Genomic DNA, 26,376 nt, shown 5'->3' with positions numbered 1-26,376 from the left:
ACCTGGGCTCAGGAGTACTTCGGAAAACCATTGTCACTTAACACAGACCATCGCTGCATCCAGAGATGCAACTTGAAACTGTATTATGCAAGGAGGAAGCCATGCATCAACTCTATGCAGAAACGCCGGCGAGTTCTCTGGGCCCGAGCTCATCTCAGATGGACCGAAAGACTGTGGAACCGTGTGCTGTGGTCAGGTGAGTCCACATGTCAGCTAGTTTTCGGAAAAAACGGGCGTCGAGTTCTCCGTGCCAAAGATGAAAACGATCATCCTGATTGTTATCAGCGAAAGGTGCAAAAGCCAGCATCTGTGCTGGTTTGGGGGTGCATCAGTGCCCACAGCATGGGTGAGTTGCATGTATGTGAAGGTACCATTGACTCTGAGGAAAATATTAGGATTTTAGAGAGACATATGTTGCCATCAAGGTGACGTCTCTTCCCGGGACGTCCATGCTTATTTCAGCAGGACAATGCCAGACCACATTCTGCACGAGCTACAACAGCGTGGCTTTGTAGACACAGAGTGCGTGTGCTTGACTGGCCTGCTGCCAGTCCAGATCTATCTCTATTGAAAATGTCTGATGCATCATGAAGAGGAGAATCAGACAACGGAGATCACGGACTGTTGAGCAGCTGAAGTCTTATATCAAGCAAGAATGGACAAAATTTCCAATTGCAAATCTACTACAATTAGTATCCTCAGTTCCAAAACGATTAAAAAGTGTTATTAAAAGGAAAGGTGATGTAACACAATGGTAAATATGCTTCTGTCCCAACTTTTGTTGAGTGTGTTGCAGCCATCAAATTCTAAATTTGTGTATATTTACAAAATACAATTACCGTAGATTCCGGACTACAGAGCGCACCTGATTAAAAGCCGCTGGCTCTAATTTTAGAAAGAAAATCAATTTTTTACTTGTACAGGCTGCACCGGATTTTAGGCCGCACCGGATTTTCGGCCGCAGGTGTCCCACGTTGTAATATGAGATATTTACACAGAAAGATATTACACGTGAGGATTTTTTAACTTTTAATTAAATCCATATGGTAACATAAACAAATACATATTGCAAATGCTTTTTTTCGAACCGTGCCTGTAACGCGGCTACTTTTAAATATACGTTGCGTATACTTTTTTACTGAACAACATTCCAATATCTCCTAACGACTGGTAAAAAATATATATACTGCAGCCTACCAGGAAAAGTTATTGATCGCCTTTAACTTAAAAGCAGCGTTTTCGCTCCGCCGCTCGCCCCCGCTGTCCCGTTTATCGCAAACGGCATTTTTCCCACAAGACGCGGCGAAACCGGGTGTGACTTCATAGCATCACGCGATGTAGTACAGAAAACAAATATAGTTAAAACACTTCTAACTTTAACTAGAAAATGAATTACTAAGCGAAAATATTATAAACTAAATAACTGCCATAAAGGCAGCACAATGCTTTTCTTCGAGTGTTTTCCATGTTGATGAGGGTGAGTACAAATGACTGATTTACAATAATTTAATTGTGAAAGTGCGCTTGATTTATCGTACAATTTCATTGGACCTCTGTGAACTACTCATCAATTTTATTGGTCTACTGTTACGAGGCAAAATGTTTTTGGCGGCATGAAAAAAATCATGTATTAGCCGCACCGTATTAAAGGCCGCAGTGTTCAAAGCTGTTCAAAATGTGGGGAAAAAGTAGCGGCTTAAAATCCGGAATCTACGGTAAGTTGGTCAGTAAAACTATTGAAAATCTTTTCTTTGTACTTTTGTCAGTTAAGTAAAGGTTCACGTGAATTAACATATCACAGATTTTTGTTTATATTGCATTTTGGGAAAATATCCCAACTTTTCTGGAAATGGGGTTTGTATGATGGACAGGGCCATATCCACTACTTTTTGTAGGAGTTTCTGTTCAAGGGCATTGGTACAAGTTTTCCCTGCTATCCGAAGGTAGAGCATTCCTATGAAACCGTTTGTAAGTCAAAATGTCGTAAAGCAAAGAAGCAATTACCATTAATTTATATGGGAAAAATTTTTGTGCGTTCCCAGACCCAAAAAAATAACCTACCAAATCATACCAAATAGCACATAAAACCTATACTAACACAAACATATAGTAGAAGCAGCAATGATATGATAAATATGCAGTCTAAATAAAGTAGAAATATTGTATGTAAGGTGTAGTTTCACTTAACAGAATTGGGAAGACAGCGAGCGAAAATCGATGGGGGGGGGGGAATGGGCACGTACACACATGCGCACACAACTGTCCGCACAAGGCTTCACGGTCGTGGTAGTCTTTCTTGGGGTAAACACACGTATAAAGCAGGGGTCTTTTTTTCATAAAAGCGAAAATCCTCTTTGATTAGCGAAAACAGGTTGCTCTCACTTCATTGGTGAGGCCTAATTTGTAGCATTGTGTCCAGTTTTGGTCACCTGCTTACAGGAAAGATGTAAGTGACATTGAAAGAGAGCAGTGGAAATTTACAAGGATGTTGCTGGGACTTGAACTGAGTGATAGGGAAATGTTAAATAGATCAGGACTTTAAGGAATAGAACATAGAAAATTAAGATGAGATTTTATATACACAGAATTATGAGGGGTGTAGGCTTTTTCCAATTATGTTGGTGAACTAGAAGTTGAGATAATGTGTTAAAGTAGAAATGTTTAAGGGGAACATGAGGGGGAACTTCTTCACTCAGTGTGGTGAGAGTGTGGAGCGAGCTGCCAGCTCAAGTGGATGCAGGGTGAATTATGACATTTAAGAGATATTTGGATAGGTACATAGATGGCAGGGGTATGGAGAACTATGTTCCTAGTGCAGATTAATGGTTCGCCATGGACTAATAGACAAAAGGGCCTGTTTTTGTGCTGTAGTGACACTGACTCTTAAATGTCCTTGGCAGGTTGGACTAAAGAAAATCCAAAGGCATTTTAGATTTGCATGAAAAACAAGCGGATGACTAGGGAGAGGGCAGGAGCACTAAAGGATAAAGGAGGAAATTTATGCTCGGAGTCAGGATGTGGACAGGATACCAAAGAAGCAGTTTACTTTAGTATTCACTGAGGAATAGGACATAGGTCTTAACATGGCCGATGTGAGAAAAACTCTATGCAGGGTCAACCCATGGAAGGCTGCTGGACCAGACAATGTTCCTGGCAGAGTGCTCAGAGGGCGTGCAGACCAGCTGGCAGATGTTCTCACTGACATCTTCAACATCTCCCTGAACAGCACCTTCATTCCAACGTGCTTCAAGGCCACCACCATCATCCCTGTGCTGAAGAAGTCTTCAGTGTCCTGCCTCAACAATTACCGTCCAGTTGCACTCACATCCATCATCATGAAGTGTTTCGAGAGGCTTGTCACAAGGCACATCGAGACTCTGCTACCCCCCTTCAGTGGACCCCCTGCAGTTCGCGTATCGTCCCAACTGCTCAACAGATGACGCCATTGCCACCACCCTCCATCTGGACAAAAAAGACTTACGTTCGAATGCAGTTCATAGACTTCAGTTCAGCATTCAACACAATCATTCCTCAGCACCTGATTGGAAAACTGAAACTGCTGGGCCTGAACACCTCTCTCTCCAACTGGATCCTAGACTTCCTGACTGGGTGACCTCAGTCAGTCTGGGTCGAGAGCAGCATCTCCAACACCATCACACTGAGAACGGGGGCTCCCCAGGACTGCGTGCTCAATCCACTGCTGTTCACTCTGCTGACCAACGACCGTGCAGCAATACACAGCTCGAACCACATCATCGTTTGCCGTCATGACCATGGTGGGTCTCACCAACAAGGAGGATGAGTCAGCATACAGAGAGGAGGTGCAGTGGCTAACGGACTGGTGCAGAGCCAACAACCTGTCTCTGAATGTGAACAAAACAAAAGAAATGGCTGTTGATTTCAGGAGGGCACAGAGTGACCCCACTGCACTGACCATTGACGGCTCCTCTGTTGAGATCGTTAAGAGCACCAAATTTCTTGGTGTTCACCTGGTGGAGAATCTCACCTGGTCCCTCAACACCAGCTCCATAGCCAAGAAAGCCCAGCAGCGTCTCTACTTTCTGCGAAGGCTGAGGGAAGTCCATCTCTCACCTCCCCCCCCCCCCCCCCCCCCCATTCTCACCACATTCTACAGAGGATGTATTGAGAGCATCCTGAGCAGTTGCATCACTGCCTGGTTCGGGAATTGCACTGTCTCGGATCGTGAGACTCTGCAGCAGATAGTGAGGTCAGCTGAGAAGATCATTGGGGTCTCTCTTCCCGCCATTACAGACATTTACACCGCATGCTGCACCCGCAAAGCTAACAGCGTTGTGAAGGACCCCACGCACCCCTCATAAACTCTTCTCCCTCCTGCCATCTGTGAAAAGGCACCGAAGCATTCGGGCTCTCACGACCAGATTATGTAACAGTTTCTTCCCCCAAGCTATCAAACTCATCAATACCCAGAGCCTGGACTGACATCTACATCATTTATTATTATATTGAAATTTGTCCTCTACTGTGCCTATTGTCTTGTTTATTAATTATTGTACTGCCCTGCACTGTTTTGTGCACTTTACGTAGTCCTGTGTAGGTCTCTTGTCTGGTGTAGTTTTTGTGTTTTATTTAGTCTAGTGTAGCCTTGAGTTGTCTCACATAGTCTAGTGTAGTTTTGTGTCGTTTCATGTTGCACCTTGGTCCTGGAGGAATGTTGTTTCTTTTTTTACTGTGTACTGTACCAGCAGTTTATAGTTGAAATGGCAATAAAAAGCGACTTGACTTGATAAAAGAGATGCTAATGTAGGAATCTGAAATCAAGAAGAGCGGTTTCTCTCAAGGAGCGTTCAGATGGCTATTCAAAGTACATTTATTATCAAGGTATGTATACATTATACATCTTTTGAGATTCGTCTCCTTGCAGGCAGCTGCAGAACAAAAAAACCCAAAAGACCACATTTTTAAAAAAGACTCACACAGCTAATGTGTAGAGAGGAAAAACAAATTGTGCAAACAATGAAAGTATGCAAATAACATTCGGAATGAAAATGAATCCACAGATGCAAAGCCCAGAACAGACCACAGCTGTAGCCTTAGTTCTGCGCAGAGCCATTTAAACAACACAAAGCCCATAGACACAAAACTAGAGCAGGCTTCAGCCTCAGTTCGGTGCAGCGAGCAGAACCAGTCCAACCATTACCTCTGTTCCCAACACTCTTCCTTTTCAATCCTTCAGGCCCAGCGTTAAAATCATCTAAACATTTGGTTGTTCCTCACTCTAGGACCCGCACCCTGTTGCTTCAATGCATTCTGGGCCTGGATCCTACATTTTGGACCTTACCGACCTTTCTCATTCAGCCTGGCGCTTAGATCAGTCAAACCTCAGATTAGGTGGATGGACCTCCATTCACCTTGCATCTACCTCAACTTTGCCTCACCTTCAGTCTCAATAGACAATAGGTGCAGAAGTAGACCATTTGGCCCTTTGAGCCTGCACCACCATTCTGAGATCATGGCTGATCATCTACTATCAATACCCGGTTCCTGCCTTGTTCCCATATCCCTTGATTGCCCTATCCATAAGATACCTATCTAGCTCCTTCTTGAAAGCATCCAGAGAATTGGCCTCCACTGCCTTCCGAGGCAGTGCATTCCAGACCCCCACAACTCTCTGGGAGAAGAAGTTTTTCCTTAACTCTGTCCTAAATGACCTACCCCTTATTCTCAAACCATGCCCTCTGGTACTGGACTCTCCCAGCATCTGGAACATATTTCCTGCCTCTATCTTGTCCAATCCCTTAACAATCTTATATGTTTCAATCAGATCCCCTCTCAATCTCCTTAATTCCAGCGTATACAAGCCCAGTCTCTAACCTCTCTGCGTAAGACAGTCCGGACATCCCAGGAATTAACCTTGTGAATCTACGCTGCACTTGCTCTACAGCCAGGATGTCCTTCCTTAACCCTGGAGACCAAAACTGTACACAATACTTCAGGTGTGGTCTCACCAGGGCCCTGTACAAATGCAAGAGGATTTCCTTGCTCTTGTACTCAATTCCCTTTGTAATAAAGGCCAACATTCCATTAGCCTTCTTCACTGCCTGCTGCACTTGCTCATTCACCTTCAGTGACTGATGAACAAGGACTCCTAGATCTCTTTGTATTTCTCCCTTACCTAACTCTACACCGTTCAGATAATAATCTGCCTTCCTGTTCTTACTCCCAAAGTGGATAACCTCACACTTATTCACATTAAACGTCATCTGCCAAGTATCTGCCCACTCACTCAGCCTATCCAAGTCACGCTGAATTCTCCTAACATCCTCATCACATGTCACACTGCCACCCAGCTTAGTATCATCAGCAAACTTGCTGATGTTATTCTCAATGCCCTCATCTAAATCGTTGATGTAAATCGTAAACAGCTGTGGTCCCAATACCGATCCCTGAGGCACCCCACTCACTAGTCACCACCTGCCATTCCGAGAAACACCCATTCACTGTTACCCTTTGCTTTCTATCTGCCAACCAGTTTTCTATCCATGTCAATATCTTCCCCCCCCCCCCAATGACAAGAGCTCTGATTTTACCCACCAATCTCCTATGTGGGACCTTATCAAATGCCTTCTGAAAATCAAGGTACACTACATCCACTGGATCTCCCTTGTCTAACTTCCTGGTTACATCCTCGAAAAACTCCAATAGATTAGTCAAGCATGATTTGCCCTTGGTAAATCCATGCTGGCTCGGCCCAATCCTATCACTGCTAGCTAGATATGCCACTGTTTCATCTTTAATAATGAACTCTAGCATCTTCCCCACTACTGATGTTAGGCAGACAGGACGATAGTTCTCTGTTTTCTCCCTCCCTCCTTTCTTAAAAAGTGGGATAACATTAGCCATTCTCCAGTCCTCAGGAACTGATCCTGAATCTAAGGAACATTGGAAAATGATTACCAATGCATCCGCAATTTCCAGGGCCACCTCCTTTAGTAACCTAGGATGCAGACCATCTGGACCTGGGGATTTGTCAGCCTTCAGTCCCATCAGTCTTCTCATCACAGTTTCCTTCCTAATGTCAATCTGTTTCATTTCCTCTGTTACCCTATGTCCTTGGCCCATCCATACATCTGGGAGATTGCTTGTGTCTTCCCTAGTGAAGACAGATCTAAAGTACTTATTAAATTCTTCTTCCATTTCTCTGTTTCCCATAACAATTTCACCCAATTCATTCTTCAAGGGCCCAACATTGTTCTTAACTATCTTCTTTCTCTTCACATACCTAAAAAAGCTTTTGCAATCCTCCTTTATATTCCTGGCTAGCTTGTGTTCATACCTCATTTTTTCTCCCCGTATTGCCTTTTTAGTTCAGTTCTGTTGTTCCTTAAAAATTTCCCAATCATCTGTCTTCCCACTCACCTTAGCTCTGTCATACTTCCGTCATACTTCCTTTTTTTTTAATGCTATGCAATCTCTGACTTCCTTTGTCAACCACTGTGGCCCCTTCCCCCCCTTTGAATCCTTCCTTCTCCGGGGGATGAACTGATTTTGCAACGTGCATTATTCCCAAGAATACCTGCCATTGCTGTTCCACTGTCTTTTCTGCTAGGATATCTGTCCAGTTAAGTTTGGCCAGCTCCTCCCTCATGGCTGCATAGTCTCCTTTGTTCAACTGCAACACTGACACCTCCGATCTGCCCTTGTCCTTCTCAAATTGCAGATAAAAACATCATATTATGGTCACTACCTCCTAGTGGCTCCTTTACTTCAAGATCTCTTATCAAATCCTGATGGCTCCTTTACTTCAAGATCTCTTATCAAATCATAATGGCTCCTTTACTTCAAGATCTCTTATCAAAGTCTCCTCTTTATCGTCTGCGGTGATTGTTTACCATAGATTTTACCAGAGAAAAAATGTTACTAATCAAGTATTTAATTGTATTCTTTACTTACCTCTGTAAAGTAGTTACTGGGCTTCATCAGCACCATCTCGTCCCTAGGGCTTGATAAAAATGTCTCAGATCAACAACTATGCAAGGGGGGGAAATTGCTGGGGCTTTGGCAAGGTCTGGGCAGAATGGAGAGTGGGCACTGTTATTTCTTGTTTGAAGAAACAATAGGGAAGATACTGGAAGTTATGAACTGGTGAGCCTCGCATCAATGGTGAAGAGGCTGTTGGAAGGGATTCCTGGGGGTAGGTTTTATGCACATTTGGAAAAGTTTTGCCTGATTAAGATAATCAGTCTGGTATTCTGCAGGGGTGGGTCATATTTTATGAGGTGGTGATGAAAGTCATTTATGGTAGGGCAGTGAATGTTGACTACATGATTGACGGTGGCAAAGACCAGTTAAAATAACAGGATGTAAGTAAATAGATGAACAAAAATACAGTGCCAAAACTGAAATACAAAATACTGTAGCTGCTTAGTTTCTGAAATAAAAGGAATGCCTGGTTAGTTGAGATAGAGTTAGAGAAAGTTGAATAAAAAGAGTGTTGAGTCAGAAGATGCTGTTTCTTGAATGATGTTGGGCTTTCTTGGAAGCATGCAAGAGGTCAAAGGTGGGTGGAGGTCAGAGTAGGAAGAGAATTGAAATGAGTAACAGGTAATTTAATGTGAAGATCTTTTACCACTCGAAGCAGTGTTATATTGCACCTTTCCATTTCCTATTAATATTTCTTGTAAAAATGTTCCTTTTGGTGTAGAATCTTCTGGCTGCTGTAGCAGCTCTTTCTGAGGAAAACTCCATTAAATCCTGATACTTAATGTCTGCGTTCAGATTTGGAATTTCTAGCACTTCATATATTGGGATACCTGAACCATTCAGTAACAGCAGAGCCTATGTTTGGTGGACTCCACCCACATCACAAACACAGGAAAATCTGTGAATGCTGGAAATCCAAGGCAACACGCACAGAATTCTGGAGGAACACAGAAGAATCTGTGCCTGAAACCTCAACTGTTTACTCCTTTCCAAAGATACTACCTGGCCTGCTGAGTTCCTCCAGAATTTTGTGTGTGTTCCCCGCACATTATGCAGGGAAATCTTCATTAAACTCTGTCCAACCTAATTTATGACTTGAAACCCCATTGATTTCACTGGGTCTGTGTAAAGGGGAAGGTATTACTTTTTAACTATATTGCCTAATTAGGTTTTTTATTTATGGATGCTTTTAGATTAAACTAATTAATATTTATATTATTTGATTCAGTATTGTTTTAAAAATTCAATATCAGACATCTTAAAAAAAACTATTAATATTGAATAATAGCTCCTCAAAGTCCTCCTAGGCTCAAGATTATCCCTTATCCCACACTTTGACAATTGGGGTCAAGGAGTTATAACAATACTACCTAATGCTACATCAGAATATGTGATTATTTTTAGTATTTTAATTTCTTTGGAAGAATCTGGCCATTTTAGATCTTTTTACCTCATCAGAATCTATTTTTAATAAGATATTTTATAATTTCTGTAATTGCAGGTACAAGGCGCATAGTGGAAGGCACTTTAAACCCGGAAGAAACCTGTCTTATTGTTGAGGATGTTGTGACAAGTGGTTCTAGTGTCTTGGAGACTGCACAAGTTCTTCGTAAGGAAGGATTAAAAGTCACTGATGCAGTGGTGTTGTTGGACCGAGAACAAGGAGGAGGAGCCAAATTGGAAAAGGAAGGGATACGTTTACACTCTGTCTGTTCCTTATCCAGATTATTAGAGATTCTATACAAACAAGGCAAAATTGATTTTAGCATGGCAGAAAATGTCAAAACATTCATAAAAACAAATTCTAATGTACCAGTGAAAGAAATGGTAAATGTTTCAACAAACCAGCTCAACAACCCATCAAATGTAAAAACACACTTTAAAGCAATCAGTTATGGTGATCGTGCTCAGCTTCCTGAGATTCATCCAATCACAGCCCAACTTTTTAACATCATGGAAAAGAAAGAAACAAATTTGTGTCTGGCTGCCGATGTTACAAACTCCAAAGAGTTACTTCAGCTGGCTGATTCAGTTGGTACTGAGATCTGCATCTTGAAAACGCATGTTGATGTATTGAGTGATTTTAACGAAGAAGCCTTCAAAGAGCTCAGAGCCATTGCCAATATGCATGAATTTTTGATATTTGAAGACCGAAAATTTGCAGATATTGGAAACACTGTTAAGCACCAGTATGAAGGTAAGATTAAAAGTTCGTAATGGGTACTGTGAAATGAATCCCTGAAGCAACTGAAAAGTACAATGCATTGCCAATACTTTGCTTCACTTGGCAAAGCTACCTTTTGAATTCTGCCAAAAAAGAACTAAGAGTTCAGGGGGAGCATGTTCCCCATGTTCTAGAAAAAGTGAAAGGCAGAGATGATAAAATTAGGGAACCCTGGATGATAAGGATATTGAAAATTTGGTTGGCGGGGGAGGGGTGAAGAGTAAAACATGGCGCAGGTGTAGGTGGCTGGGATTGACGGATTCTTAAGGAATATAAAGTGTATAGGAGAGAACTTTAGAGATTGGGTGGCTCCGGGGTTGACCACGAAATATCCCTAGCATAGAAGGTTAAAGAGAATCCCATCCTGTAAACTTTTTGGAGCAAGAAAGTTGCCAGGGAAAGACTGGAGGCAAAGTGGTCATCTATATTTAGAGCAATGCAGTGTGGGCGATATCTTGAATGAATACTCTTCATCTGTATTCAGCAACGAGAAGGGCATGAAAGAAACTGAATTCTGGTATGTGTTTTCAGGTAACCTGGAACAGGTCAGTGTTAACAAGGTATTAGAGAGTTTGAGAGTTAATAAGTCCCTAGGTCTTAATGAAATCGATGACAATGATTTCTGCATCTTTGCTAGCCACAAGTGAGGTGCCAGAATATCGGAGGATTGCTAATGCCATTCCTTTATTTAAGAAGGGCAACAGGAATAAGCTAGATAACTAAAAGTTGGTGAACCTTGCTTAGGTAGACAAATAATTGGAGAAAATCCTGAGGGATGTACATTTGGAAAAGTTGAGGCTGATCGGGTATTGTTAAAAGTAGCTCTATGCAGGAGAAATCTTGCCTTACTAATTTGATCAGTTTTTTCTGAGATCATGATATCTAGTCTATTGTATTGCAAGGCTTACAGAGATGGCAGATTTAATTGTTCTGGGGTTTCACACAGGTGCAAGATGTAGGGGTGCTGTTATCTATGAACTCGATCTTCTAGGTTTTTTCTTAGCTTCTCCATTCTAGCCTTCTCATGAGAGCGAACACTGCTTTTTACATGGGGAGACAAAACAGTGCTTGCCCCCAGTGGTGTGTTTCAATGTTGGAAACTCAAGGGTTTTTTTAAGAAAGTCTCTGAATCTTTTTTTCTGTCCACCACTTCTTTTGTTTGCCAGCAGTTAGCTTTCCATAATGTCATCAGACATTCTTCTATTATATCCTGTCCACATAATCTACAATTCTTCCAGCAATGTGTAGTAGTCTGTATGTCTGCAATCTTGACTTGCCATTTGATATGAAGAATTCTGCACAGACTGGCCATCTGGAAAGGGCTAATCTGTCTGACATATCTGTTATTCACTGTCTTGGAAGCAGAGTAAAGTATGACAGCGGCACAGTACAACTTCAGCTTGGTCTTTAGGTAGGTTTCACTTTGTTCCCACATTTTACTCAGTCTTCAGAAAGCAGAGCTTGCTTTTGCTATCCTGTGTTGGCTTAATTATCAATGTTGACTGACCTTGACAGAGTTGTCAAGGTATGTGAACTCATCCACTATGGAAAGCCTCTATACTTCCACAAGAATGTCTGTGTGTGGCGAGTATTTGGTGCAAGCTGCTGCGAATTGTGAGGCCAAAGATGCCAGAGGCACTAACAAATTTGTCCTAGCTTTTCTGCATATCACCTTCTGAGCTTGCGCTGAATCAACAAAAAAAGAGGATCTCCCTTAAGGTGGCTTCTTGGATTTTTGTTTTGAGTTAAAGAAGAGCACCATTAGTCCTTAATCTAAGGTTGATTCCATTGTTATCAAGGAAGACATCAGATAGCATTGAAAAGAGAACATTCTACTAAACAATGGGGGTAAGCACACTGCCATGTTTCACACCTTTAGTGACTGGGAATGAGTCTGCAGACTCTTGTTATCCATTACTCTGGCCATTGTACCATCACAAAGTTGTCAGACAATTGTGATGAATTTTGCAAGGCCACCATACTTTGCCTTGATATTTCATAGGCCGCTCACAACAACAAACGTGTAGAGAGCTTTAGTGAGGAATCACATTGATTTACTGGAATCAGGCTTCCCTTAAGCTCTGACTAAGAAGTAACAAAGAAGATTAAAGCATGCGGGCTCTAAGATGAGCTGTCTAATGGCTTCCAAAGTTGATTGGTGATTGGATGCAGAAGGCAGCGGTAGAAGTTGCGTTTTTGATCAGTGCTGTGAACTTTGTTTGTGATATATAGATTAACAGCGCGTGTGAATGTAGGAGGTATTAGTAACTAATTGGTATTTGATGAACATTCAAGGAAGGTTGTCAAGGTTAAAGGAGTGTACGCATACTTGGAAAGTTAGGCAGAATGTTGGCAGCAGGATTTTAATCCTGGCAAGTGTGAAGTAGTATATTTTGGGAAGTCAGATGAGGCTAGGACATGTACAGTAAAATGGTAGGGTGCAAAGTAGTAGTGATGAACAGAGGCTACCTGGGTTTTAAGTTCCCTGAAGTAGCCACATAGTTAGAATAGATGGTGAAGAAGGCATATAGCATGCTGACCTTCATAGGCTTGGGCCATTTTATAAAATGGTGCCTAGATTGCACCTAGGGTCACTACCCTTTGAAAGGGATATAGTTGCACTGGATGAGAATGCACAAGAGGATCTCAAGCATGTGGTCCAATACGGGGTTGGGTGGTGTGGGGAAGGCCACGTCCACGTTATTCGAAGTGCCTGAGAAAGCATCAATCCCTGATCTCTATGTGTATTTCTTTGTTTAGTATAACTTTCCTTTTAATATTCGGCCTGACTTATGATGGGCAAGTGGCGAGTCACTTAAGAGGCAATTAAAGCCCATCCAGGAGCCCAAAGGCTTCAGGGCAAAATTGCTCCCAAATCCAGTATTTTCAATATTTAGAAAAGAAACATTAAATATTTTGATTGGAAGGCAGTGTATGTGTTCGCATTATGACATTTTGCTGAAACAAGTGTTGTATCTACCTGTCTAAGAGGTTTCAAGAATTGGTAGCTGCTTGAGAATGCCAAAAGAGTTTGATTTGTGGTGATGACACATCAGCATCGACCAAGCAGGACATGAGCATTGGGAATTATTCACATTTCTGCGGTGTAAAAATGCTTTTATTGATTTGTTTCTTTTTTATCCCTCAGGTGGAGTATACAAAATTGCTCAGTGGTCTGACTTTGTGAATGCTCATGTGGTTCCTGGCCCTGGAGTAATAAAAGGACTAAAAGAAGTTGGCATGCCTCTGAAACGAGGCTGTTTGCTGATTGCAGAAATGAGCTCTGAGGGTTCCCTAGCTACAGGGAACTACACCACAGCAGCTGTAATTAAATTGTTTGATTTATAGTCTCTAAAATGGTAACATAGTGAGGGAATTCAACAGGTTAAGCTTACAAACTCTGCAACATACCTGCAGGCTTGATTTGTACTGAGAGAAATGGTTGCTAATAATGACTCCCTGCTCAAGGGCATCAAAACTCATCAATTTGATTTTTTTTCTATGTAATTTCAGAGTCTATTAATCCCAGTCACAGTAAATTGGGCATGTACTGTAATTGTAGTCATGGCTAGCATTGTGTTTACAATGTTTTTCTAAAGTTTCAGTTTATGAAGTGATAAATTTGGATGAACTTTCATTATTTGATCTATTATAGTTGGTTTTTGCTATTTTTACAATCATAGATGTATTAATTTAGCTATTTTGCAAATGAATACCAAGTTGTGAAAGTAGATAAACACTAGTTTCTAATTGTAACATTTGTTTTCTATAGGTAAAACTGGCTGAAGAACATGCTGACTTTGTAATTGGGTTTATATCTAGCTCAAACATCAGCAGCAGATTGGAATTTGTACACATGACTCCAGGAGTCCAGATGCAGGTTGGAGGTAAAGTTACTACTGCTGACATTTGGTTTTTGACTGTGTAGTGCATTGCAATGGTATTCGATAGACAACACACTGTTCAAAAGGATTTTCGGTTTTGAGTATGTGAGATGATGTAGATTGCAAGAAAGTGCAGCTTATAGCAAGATATTTGGAGTGAGAAGGGTTTCTTTAAACTTTAATTCATTATTGCAAAGATATAAATTTTAAAATATCCTTGTACATTGAAAGCAGGAAGTCTTAAACCTTGAATTGATTACTGTTTTTTTTAACAATTATAGCAATCAGAACAATGGCCAGTCCTATCAGTGAAAGAATTGACAGTTGTTATGATAGAAGGGTTTTAATACATTTGAAATGCTGATTGATCAGTGTCAACCCAACAAAATAATGTACAGTTAACATTGGCCAGACCCAATAATGAGTTGCTTGTTTCAACTCAACAGTCAATAGACAATAGACAGTAGGTGCAGGAGTAGGCCATTCGGCCCTTCTAGCCAGCACCGCCATTCACTCTGATCATGGCTGATCATACACAATCAGTACCCCGTTCCTGCCCTCTTCCCATATCCCTTGACCCCGCTATCTATAAGAGCTCTATCTAACTCTCTTGAATGCATCCAGAGACTTGGCCTCCACTGCCTTCTAGGGCAGAGCATTCCACATATCCACCACTCTCTGGGTGAAAAAGTTTTTCCGCATCTCTGTTCTAAATGGCCTACCCCTTATTCTTAAACTGTGGCCTCTAGTTCTGGACTCACCCATCAGCGGAAACATGCTTCTTGCCTCCAGTGTGTCCAATCCCGTAATAATCTTATATGTTTCAATCAGATCCCCTCTCATCCTTCCAAATTCCAGTGTATACAAGCCCAGTCGCTCCAATCTTTCAACATATGACAGTCCTGCCATTCTGGGAATTAACCTTGTGAACCTACGCTGCACTCCCTCAATAGCAAGAATGGCCTTCCTCAAATTTGGAGACCAAAACTGCACACAACACTCCAGGTGTGGTCTCACCAGGGCCCTGTACAGCTGCAGAAGGACCTCTTTACTCCTATACTCAATTCCTCTTGTTATAAAAGCCAGCATGCTATTAGCTTTCTTCACTGCCTGCTGTACCTGTATGCTTGCTTTCATTGACTGATGTACAAGAACACCTAGATCTCGTTGTGCTTCCCCTTTTCCTAACTTGACTCCATTTAGATAGTAATCTGCCTTCCTGTTCTTGCCACCAAAGTGGATAACCTCACATTTATCCACATTAAACTGCATCTGCCATACATTTGCCCACTCACCCAACCTGTCCAAGTCACCCTGCATTCTCATAACATCCTCCTGACATTTCACACTGCCACCCAGCTTTGTGTCATCAGCAAATTTGCTAATGTTACTTTTAATCCCTTCATCTAAATCATTAATGTATATTGTAAACAGCTGCGGTCCCAGCACCGAACCTTGCGGTACCCCACTGGTCACAGCCTGCCATTCCGAAAGGGACCCGTTAGTCACTACTCTTTGTTTCCTGTCAGCCAGCCAATTTTCAATCCATGTCAGTACTCTGCCCCCAATACCATGTTTCTGGAAGTCTAGGTACACTACATCCACTGGCTCTCCCTTGTCCATTTTCATAGTTACATCTTCAAAAAACTCCAGAAGATTAGTCAAGCATGATTTTCCCTTCATAAATCCATGCTGACTCAGACTGATCCTTCTACTGCTATCCAAATGTGTTGTAATTTCATCTTTTATAATTGACTCCAGCATCTTTCCCACCACTGACGTCAGGCTAACCGGTCTATAATTCTCTGTTTTCTCTCTCCCTCCTTTCTTGAAAAGTGGGACAACATTAGCCACCCTCCAATCAGCAGGAACTGATCCTGAATCTATAGAACATTGGAAAATGATTACCAATGCGTCCACAATTTCTAGACCCACCTCTTTAAGTACCCTGGGATACAGACCATCGGGTCCCGGGGACTTATCAGCCTTCAGACTCAACAGTCTTATCCAACACCGTTTCTTGCCTAATATAAATTTCCTTCAGTTCATCCTTTACCCTAGTTCCTTTGGCCACTATTACATCTGGGAGAATGCTTGTGTCTTCCTTAGTGAAGACAGATCCAAAGTACCTGTTCAACTCATCTGCCATTTCCTTGTTCCCCATAATAAATTCACCCGTTTTTGTCTTCAATGGCCCAATTTTGGTCTTAACTATTTTTTTGCTATTCACATACCTAAAGAAGCTTTTACTATCCTCCTTTATATTCTTGGCTAGTTTACATTCATACCTCATTTTTTCTTGGCGTATTGCCTTTTTTGTTATCTTCTGTTGCTCTTTAAAAGCTTCCCAGTCCTCTGGTTTCCTGCTCATCTTTGCTATGTTATACTTCTCTTTTATTTTTATACTGCCCTTTACTTCTATCATCAGCCACGGCCGCCCCTTACTCCCCTTAGGATCTTCCTTCCTCTTTGGAATGAACTGATCCTGCACCTTCTGCATTATTCCCAGAACTACCTGCCATTTTTGTTCCACTGTCTTCCCTGCTAGGGTATTGTTCCATTGAACTTTGGCCAGCTCCTCCCTCATAGCTCCTTAGTTCCCTTTGTTCAACTGTAATACTGACACATCTGATTTTCCCTTCTCCTTCTCAAATTGTAGGTTAAAACATATCATATTATGGTCACTACCTCCTAATGGTTCCTTTACCTCGAGGTCCCTGATCAAATCCGGTTCATTGCACAACACTAAATCTAGAATTGCTTCAGTAGGCTTCAGTACAAGCTGTTCTAAGAATCCATCTCGGAGGCACTCCACAAACTCCCTTTCTTGGGGTCCAGTACCATTCTGATTCTCCCAGTCTACCTGCATGTTGAAATCCCCCATGACAACTGTATCATTACCTTTGCGACATGCCAATTTTAACTCTTCATTCAACTTGCACCCTACATCCAGACTGCTGTTTGAGGGCCTGTAGATAACTCCCATTAGGGTCTTTCTACCCTTAGAATTTCTCAGTTCTATCCATACTGACTCTACATCCCCAGATTCGATGTCCCCCCCTCGCAAGGGACTGAATATCATTCCTCACCAACAGAGCCACCCCACCCCCTCTGCCAGTCAGTCTGTCCTTTCGATAAGATGTATATCCTTGAATATTCATTTCCCAGGCTCTGTCCGCTTGAAGCCATGTCTGTTATTCCCACAACATCGTACTTACCAATTTCCAACTGAGCCTCAAGCTCATCTACTTTATTCCTTATACTTCCTGCGTTCATATATAATACTTTTAATTCGGTACTCCCCTCTCCTTTCATATCAATTCCTATTTCACTTGGCCATACTGTATGATCTCTTCTTGAGCTTTCTGCTCCATTGATTCTGTTGTCCTTTTTAACTTTTCTTATTTTCACTTTCCCTTTAACTCCATCCTTATATTTCCAGTTCATCCCCTCCCCCCCCCCCCCACTGCTTAGTTTAAACACATCCGTGTTGCGGTGGCAAACCTGTCTGCCAGAATGCTGGTCCCCCACCTATTAAGGTGCAACCCGTTCCTTTTGTACAATTCATCCCTACCCCAAAACAGATCCCAGTGGTCCAAGAATGTAAATCCTTGCTTCCTGCACCAGTTCCTCAACCACACATTCAGATCCATTATCTCCCTGTTCCTGCCCTCTCCAGCACGAGGAACTGGAAGCAAACCAGAGATGACCACCCTGGAAGTCCTGCTTTTCAGCCGCCTTCCGAGTTCTCTGAAGTCCCGCTGCAGAATGCCCTTCCTCTTCTTCCCAATGTCATTTGTGCTGACATGCACTACCACTTCCGGCTGTTCACCTTCACCCTTGAGGATTCCCTGCAGTCGGTCCGTGATGTCCTGGATCCTAGCACCAGGGCGGCAACACACCATCCTTAAATCTCACCTGTTGCTGCAGAAACCCCTTTCCGTACCTCTCACTATGGAGTCCCCTACTACCACGGCTCTTCCTGATGTCTGACTCCTCGGCTCTGCTTCTGCACCAATTTTCGACTCGCAGACCTGTCCGCCTCTCAGACTGGCAGTATCTTCTGTCCTGACAGCTTCCAAGAAGGTGAACCTGTTTATGAGAGGTACATCCCCTGGGGTCTCCTGTACTTCAAGCATCCTTTCCTTCCTCATCGTCACCCCCTTTCTCTCTTCCGGTATCCTCGGTGTAACAACCTCATTGTAGGTCCTGTCCAGAAAACCCTCGTTTTCGTGGATAAACCTGAGGTCATCCAGTTCTTTCTTCAGTACTGCAACATGCTCCTTCAGAAGCTGGACACACTTTCCACAGCTGCAGCAGCCGTGGGCACCATCAGTGTCCCTGACCTCCCACATCATGCACGTAGCACACTGAATCAGCTTAGCGGTCATGTCTTCACCCTCTGCAATTGTGCCTGGAGTAGTCTCCTCGCCGAAGACTCTCGAGCCAAAGACTAGCACTTTTCACACCAGGCAATTCCCTCGACCAGGCCGCTTCCCACCCTGCACAAGTCATTGCACAAGTAATAGTCTCACTTCCATGTACGTCCATGTTCCTTAATTTATATGACTAGTTGTTAACTTCTGTATAAGAATTATACTTTTTCAAGCATCAATGATCTTTAAAATTTTTCCTTTATTCCCTAATCTTAGAACTGCTTGTTCAAGTACTAGAAACAGTGCCCAAGGAATATTAGATCATGCATATTTAAAGAGCAATATTTTAAAATGACAGTTTCCATGTGAAGGCTTAAGGAGCTCTTAAGTTTTTCACCTTGGAACATTAAGTATTTGAATATAAAGATCAAAATCTCTGGAGCATTGGTAGAACACTTGGGAATTGAAGGTAAGAATCCAAAGGTTAAGACTGAGGGTACATTTGGAACTACAGGTATTGTAAGCAACAGGCATTGTTCTTAATACACAACTCTTTTTAACAGGCATGAAGTTTATAAATATTAACCCCAGATTGGTCTGTTCTTTTGATGGAACAGATGGATCAGAAGCAAGCATGGCAGTGAAAGTTAACTCTTGATAGCCTTTTACCAGAATAGCATTAAGAGGAATTCATGTAAAGATAAAAGCAGGTGTCATTTTGATCTTCGATCCTAAATTTGCACATTTTTTTCTTCACTTTTGCTGTACCCTTCAATAAATTTATATACTTCCTGGAACCTGTGAAAATGCGCATATTTACGCCCATCTTCGATTACATTTTTATTTGCTCTGATTACCAGAATGATGATTTGAGTGCAGTATGTGTCTTTATCTTAGCTACTCCTGTTATTTGCTTTCTATTGAGGTGATGGTGAGTAGTGAAATGCTGTACAGTTGGCCCTCCTTATCCACGAGGGATTGGTTCTGGGACCACTCGCAGATGCTCAAGTCCCTTATTTAACCTGTCTCAGAGTGGCAGTGTTTAGGACTTGGTGGAGCTCTGAATCCACAGTGTTTCTGTTCACGATCGCAATTGAAAATAAAGTGGAAATAATAAAGCGATCAGAAAGAGGAGAAACGCCATCAGTGGTTGGAAAAGCGTTAGGCTACAGTCGGTCAACGATCGGAACAGTTTTAAAGGATAAAGTGAGAAAGGCCCGGCCCCGATGAAAGCTGCAGTTATTACTAAGCAACGCAGTGGTTTAATTATTAAAATACATACGTTTCTTAAGTGTTTTATATGCATAGAAAGGTAAAATATATACTGTTTTCTAAGACAAACGTTTGACTAACTGACGCTAAATAATACTGGATGTTGCTGTTCTGACTTGCTTAGAAAGGGAACTTCTGATTTTTTTCGATCCCGATCCACGATAACCTACGCACATCCTCCCGTATACTTTAAATCATCGCTACGTTACTTATAATACCTAATACAATGTAAGTACTATGTAAATAGTTGTTATACTGCATTGTTTAGGGAATAATGACAAGAAAAGAAGTCTGTACATGCTCGAACAAGTGCTGGAAGAGCACTTCTAGGTTTTCTCAATTCGCGGTTGGTTAAATTCGCGCATGTGGAACTCGCGGATAAGGAGGGCCGACTGTATTACCATCAAGACAGGACTGGGTGACTAATATAAATGGTCTTGACCAATGTGTCCAGTACAACATTTCCCCTTTCTCAATCATATGGAATACAAAACAAACATAACAGGGTTCAACTCTGCAACACAGATGTGGAAGTTAAAATGGGGTGTGCATTTTTAGATCTGTGTTTCAGGTAGAACAACTTGAATTAAAGATGTGTTTTTAAAAAATGGTCTCCTAAGCAGAAAGTCTATTTCTGTAAATATATTGCCTTGTGCATTTGCCATAAGACATAAGAGCAGAATTAGACCATTTAGCCCAATGAGTCAGCTTCAGTATTCAGTCATGTCGGATTTATTATCCCTCTGAATCCCATTCTCCTGCCTTCTCCCTGTTAACTTTGACGCTGTTCAAGAGCATATCAACCTCCTCTTTAAATGACATCATAATTACAAAGTATTTCACAGAAACATGATTAAATTTGTCATAGCTTGGTCGGATTCAGAGGTAAATCGAATCATGCAGGGAGTAGCACAGCTTACGATCTGAGCAGATGAAGGCATATCTGATCATCTTGATTTCCCATATTGTAATTGGAGGGCCGTTTAATAGCTTCACAATGTTGTTTACAGAATATTGCAGTAAGTAAATCTCATGTCCTGTTTTCACACTGAGCAGTTCTGTTTTCTTTGGGAGAATTTTCCCAGGATTTGTTGAATGAGTAACCAAAACTCAAGAGTTTTCTGGATTTTGTTCACATACTTTATGGAGTACCAACTTGTGTGTGTGCTTTTTAAAGTGTCACTTCATTATAAAGCTTCAAACAGTTATTCTGGACAACTGTTATCTAGTTTGTCTTTGGCATTAATGTGATACCCTTTTAAAATCTAAACAAAATGTATGTCCATCGTTGCTTGCTATGTATCCACATCTTTTCCAATAGATAAACTGGGATCAAGACCTCCTCAAGCAATGCAGTGTGTTCTTCAAGCCTTGACAAAATGAAAGCATCTTTTAATTGTTTTTTTTTTACTGGTACTTGTTACACTATCATTCTTGTATGCAAAAAAAATCTGTTACTGCTTTAATTTCTTCTCAGCTGATCATCTGGGCCAACAGTATCTGAGTCCCGAAGAAGTGATCAATAAAAGGGGATCTGATGTCATCATTGTGGGTCGAGGAATCCTGTCTGCAAAGGATCGTGCAGAAGCTGCAAGAATGTATAAAACAGCAGGATGGGAAGCTTACCTGAATAGGTTAATGGTCCATTAAGAATTGAAAGTTTGATCAAAGACACAATATTCCTGAATTGTTTACAAAATCTGAAAATCAATTCTTTTTACCTCTTCATACAATTATTCAGTCTATTTTTAAATAAACAGTGATATTAAGAAAACCTCCCTCATCTTCATAATACCTAATTGTGGAAAAGTAGGAAATAATTCCTCAGGCTAGTGGTATTAGAACATAATATTTGGAGGAATTGCAAGGCATTTAGCCTTTTTACAGTTGTTCCAACATTCACAGGATGATTTTCCATCTCTGCATCACTTTCCTGTACTATTCTGTATTATTTTGATTCCCTACAAATCCACAAATCTGTCAATCCTTGTTTCGAATGAACTCATTGAAGAACGTTCTGGAATCTTTGTCTTAAATGGCCTACCTCTTATTCAGATACTTGGCTCCACATCCACTTTGCCAAGACTTGTGAGAATTTTGTAAGATTCACTGAGATCACTTCTCATTCTTTTTGTGCAGTAATCCCATCGTCCCTGCAACCAGTTAGTTGTTGACACATAGGTTTAACATAAAATATGTCTTGTTTCTAGTTAGGAGACCAAAATTTACACATTATTTCAAATCTGGTCTTAATGTAGTCATATGTGGTTTTGGTGAAACATCTGTACTGGACTTTTTTTATTTCAGATATTTTGTATTCAGATTTATTTACTATATGTACATTGAAACAGTGAAATGTGTCGTTCATGTTGACTACTGGCATCCCTAAGGATGTGCTGGGGCACCGACATAACATGCTCTTGTAATAAATGCCAAATACTACTTGCCATCCTAAACTGTTCCCTTCATCTGCATAACAACACCCCTGTCCATGGAAATTTCTCGGTGTTTCACATTCTTAAAAGACATACTTCTATCACTTTTTGGTCCAAAGTGAATGACTTCATATTTTCATTTTATCTTCCAATTACTATGGTTCTGTCACTTAGTACATTTGAGATTTTAGTATTTTCCTGACTGCTCTCCAGTTTAAAATGCAATCTGCATTTCTACATGCAGAAACTGCTAGCTAACAAAGGAGAGTGCAGGACTTGGTGTTCATGAAAGAGATTGAACCATGCTTCTGTTATTTTCTGTTACAAGTTGTCAGAGCAAGATGAGTGAAATTTTTATATTTTCAAGTTCAAATGTGATTTTTACTTTTATTGTTCACAACCAACAATTCCCTTAGAATGACCCCAGCTTTTCATTTCTGAAACAACAATGATCATTCAGTATCGAATTAGTGGTTTGTTCATGTCTTTTGCGTGTACAGTAGCTTTTGCTACTTATAAAGCTGTTAGTGATGTTACAGTAGCAGTAATCTTCCTGTAATTGGTATCAGATATTCCATTGCACAATGCATGGTTATAAAGGCAAGGCCAAATGATTTGTGGGAGTTTACAATTTGTATACAAAAACAGTTACATTTTTCCATTCTCACCATGTGTCAGTTTGTGTTAATAAATTATCAAGGCTGCTGGTCCAGAACATAGAAGAAAGATTGGTACAGCACAGGAACAGGCCATTTGGCCCACAATGTTGTACTAAACCAGCTTTAAAAAAATCAAAAAACCCCATTTCCTACCTAATGATGTCCATATCCCTCCATCTTTCTCATATTCATGTGCATATCTAAATATGTCTAAAGCCTCTAAGGTATTTGCCTTTACCACCATACCAGGCAGCTGCATTCCAGGCATCCACCACTCTGAGTGGGGGAAAAAAACTTACCCCTTACATCCCATTTAAACCTAACCCCTCTTAATTTCAATGCATGCTCTCTGGTGCTAGACATTTCTGTCCTGGAAAAAAGATACTCCCTGCCTATCTATGCCTCTCAAACTTATAAACCTCTATCAGATCTCCACTGCTCCAAAAAAACCAGCCTAAGTTTGTCCAGCCTCTCATGATAGCACATGTCCTCTAAACCAGGCAGCATCATGGTAAACCTCTTCTGCACCCTCTCCAACATCTCAGCATCCTTCTTATAGTGGGGCGACCAGAACTGTGTGCAAAACTCCAGATGACCACAGTTTTATAAAGTTACAACATAACCTCCCGACTTGAATTCAGTGTCTCAACTAATAAAAGCAAGCATTCCATAAGCCTTCAAGAGCTTGATTCAGAAAACTGCAGGGCTAGAAAGATTTGCTCATAATGGAACTGAAAATCTTGAAGATGTTCTTTGTGTCAAAGAAATTGTTTAGATATTCAATTTCTGTCACTATAATAGACTATAGGTGCAGGAGTAGGCCATTTGGCCCTTCTAGCCAGCACCGCCATTCACTCTGATCATGGCTGATCATACACAATCAGTACCCCGTTCCTGCCCTCTCCCCATTTCCCTTGACCCCGCTATCTATAAGAGCTCTATCTAACTCTCTCTTGAATGCATCCAGAGACTTGGCCTCCACTGCCTTCTGGGGCAGAGCATTCCACATATCCACCACTCTCTGGGTGAAAAAGTTCTTCCGCATCTCTGTTCTAAATGGCCTACCCCTTATTCTTAAACTGTGGCCTCTAGTTCTGGACTCGCCCATCAGCGGGAACATGCTTCCAGCCTCCAGCGTGTCCAATCCCTTAGTAATCTTATATGCCTCAATCAGATCCCCTCTCATCCTTCTAAATTCCAGTGTATACAAGCCCAGTCGCTCCAATCTTTCAACATATGACAGTCCCGCCATTCCAGGAATTAACCTTGTGAACCTACGCTGCACTCCCTCAATAGCAAGAATGTCCTTCCTCAAATTTGGAGACCAAAACTGCACACAATACTCCAGGTGGGGTCTCACCAGGGCCCTGTACAGCTGCAGAAGGACCTCTTTACTCCTATACTCAATTCCTCTTGTTATAAAGGCCAGCATGCCATTAGCTTCCTTTACTGCCTGCTGTACCTGCATGTTTGCTTTCATTGACTGATGTACAAGGACACCTAGATCTCGTTGTGCTTCCCCTTTTCCTAACTTGACTCCATTTAGATAGTAATCTGCCTTCCTGTTCTTGCCACCATGCATCTGCCATGCATTTGCCCACTCACCCAACCTGTCCAAGTCACCCTGCATTCTCATAACATCTTCCTGACATTTCACACTGCCACCCAGCTTTGTGTCATCAGCAAATTTGCTAATGTTACTTTTAATCCCTTCATCTAAATCATTAATGTATATTGTAAACTGCTGCGGTCCCAGCACCGAACCTTGCGGTACCCCACTGGTCACAGCCTGCCATTCCAAAAGGGACCCGTTAATCACTGTGTTCCCTGTCAGCCAGCCAATTTTCAATCCATGTCAGTACTCTGCCCCCCAATACCATGTGCCCTAATTTTGCCCACTAATCTCCTATGTGGGACTTAATCAAAAGCTTTCTGGAAGTCCAGGTACACTACATCCACTGGCTCTCCCTTGTCCATTTTCATAGTTACATCCTCAAAAAACTCCAAAAGATTAGTCAAGCATGATTTTCCCTTCATAAATCCATGCTGACTCGGACTGATCCTTCTACTGCTATCCAAATGTGTCGTAATTTCCTCTTTTATAATTGACTCCAGCATCTTTCCCACCACTGACGTCAGGCTAACCGGTCTATAATTCTCTGTTTTCTCTCTCTCCCTCCTTTCTTGAAAAGTGGGACAACATTAGCCACCCTCCAATCAGCAGGAACTGATCCTGAATCTATAGAACATTGGAAAATGATTACCAATGTGTCCACAATTTCTGGACCCACCTCTTTAAGTACGCTGGGATGCAGACGATCGGGTCCCAGGGATTTAACAGCCTTCAGACTCAACAGTCTATCCAACACCGTTTCTTGCCTAATATAAATTTCCTTCAGTTCATCCTTTACCCTAGTTCCTTTGGCCACTATTACATCTGGGAGATTGTTTGTGTCTTCCCTAGTGAAGACAGATCCAAAGTACCTGTTCAACTCATCTGCCATTTCCTTGTTCCCCATAATAAATTCACCCATTTGTCTTCAATGGTCCAATTTTGGTCTTAACTTTTTTTTGCTATTCACATACCTAAAGAAGCTTTTACTATCCACCTTTATATTCTTGGCTAGTTTACCTTTGTACCTCTTTTTTTCTTGGCATATTGCCTTTTTTGTTATCTTCTGTTGCTCTTTAAAAGCTTCCCAGTCCTCTGGTTTCCTGCTCATCTTTGCTATGTTATACTTCTCTTTTATTTTTATACTGCCCTTTACTTCCCTCGTCAGCCATGGCCGCCCCTTACTCCCCTTAGTATCTTTCTTCCTGTTTGGAATGAACTGATCCTGCACCTTCTGCATTATTCCCAGAAATACTTGCCATTGTTGTTCCACTGTCTTCCCTGCTAGGGTATTGTTCCATTGAACTTTGACCAGCTCCTCCCTCATAGCTCCATAGTTCCCTTTGTTCAACTGTAATACTGACACATCCGATTTTCTCTTCTCCTTCTCAAATTGTAGGTTAAAACATATCATATTATGGTCACTACCTCCTAATGGTTCCTTTACCTCGAGGTCCCTGATCAAATCCGGTTCATTGCACAACACTAAATCTAGAATTGCCTTCTCCCTGATAGGCTCCAGTACTAGCTGTTCTAAGAATGCATCTCGGAGGCACTCCACAAACTCCCTTTCTTGGGGTCCAGTACCATTCTGATTCTCCCAGTCTACCTGCATGTTGGATCACAACTGCATGCATTTTGAAGTTGGGCAATTGTGTAAACTCATTACCTGCTAATTGTACCAAGTTGTAGTAAGAATGTTGTACTATGTTATTGATTGATCAATAAAATTACTGCTGATGTTTTCCTCCATGAGTAAATCTTCATTTGTAGAAGTGAAAAGGGGGGGAAACTGTTGGCATTATGTATTTCACGTCATGATTGCTCTTATTTGTTGAAGTGTCTCAAGGTGCTGATTTATATTTGAAGTTTTTTCCTGGGGTAGATAACTGAATTTGAATCATATGCCATAGGTGAAAGGTTGGATTTCCTTCTTTGCTTAATGATTTGAA

At 41.5% G+C, this 26,376-nt stretch overlaps 1 protein-coding gene across 1 annotated transcript in view; it reads left to right on the top strand.

The window, feature by feature from the left end:
- The window catches only part of umps (uridine monophosphate synthetase), a 40,880-nt gene extending 14,710 nt beyond the window's left edge, over positions 1 to 26,170 (top strand). The window contains exons 3-6 of the mRNA XM_073047300.1: positions 9,464 to 10,159; positions 13,335 to 13,510; positions 13,959 to 14,073; positions 21,196 to 26,170. Coding sequence (XP_072903401.1) covers positions 9,464 to 10,159; positions 13,335 to 13,510; positions 13,959 to 14,073; positions 21,196 to 21,368 — 1,160 coding nt within the window. The 3' untranslated portion in view covers positions 21,369 to 26,170. The remainder of the gene's footprint in view (positions 1 to 9,463; positions 10,160 to 13,334; positions 13,511 to 13,958; positions 14,074 to 21,195) is intronic.
- The last annotated feature ends 206 nt before the right edge of the window (positions 26,171 to 26,376 follow it).

Source organism: Hemitrygon akajei, chromosome 5 (genome assembly GCF_048418815.1).
Source record: "Hemitrygon akajei chromosome 5, sHemAka1.3, whole genome shotgun sequence".
Taxonomy (NCBI): Eukaryota; Metazoa; Chordata; class Chondrichthyes; order Myliobatiformes; family Dasyatidae; genus Hemitrygon; species Hemitrygon akajei.
The sequence above is the reverse complement of the archived record's forward strand: the minus strand, read 5'-3'. Positions and strand labels throughout refer to the sequence as shown.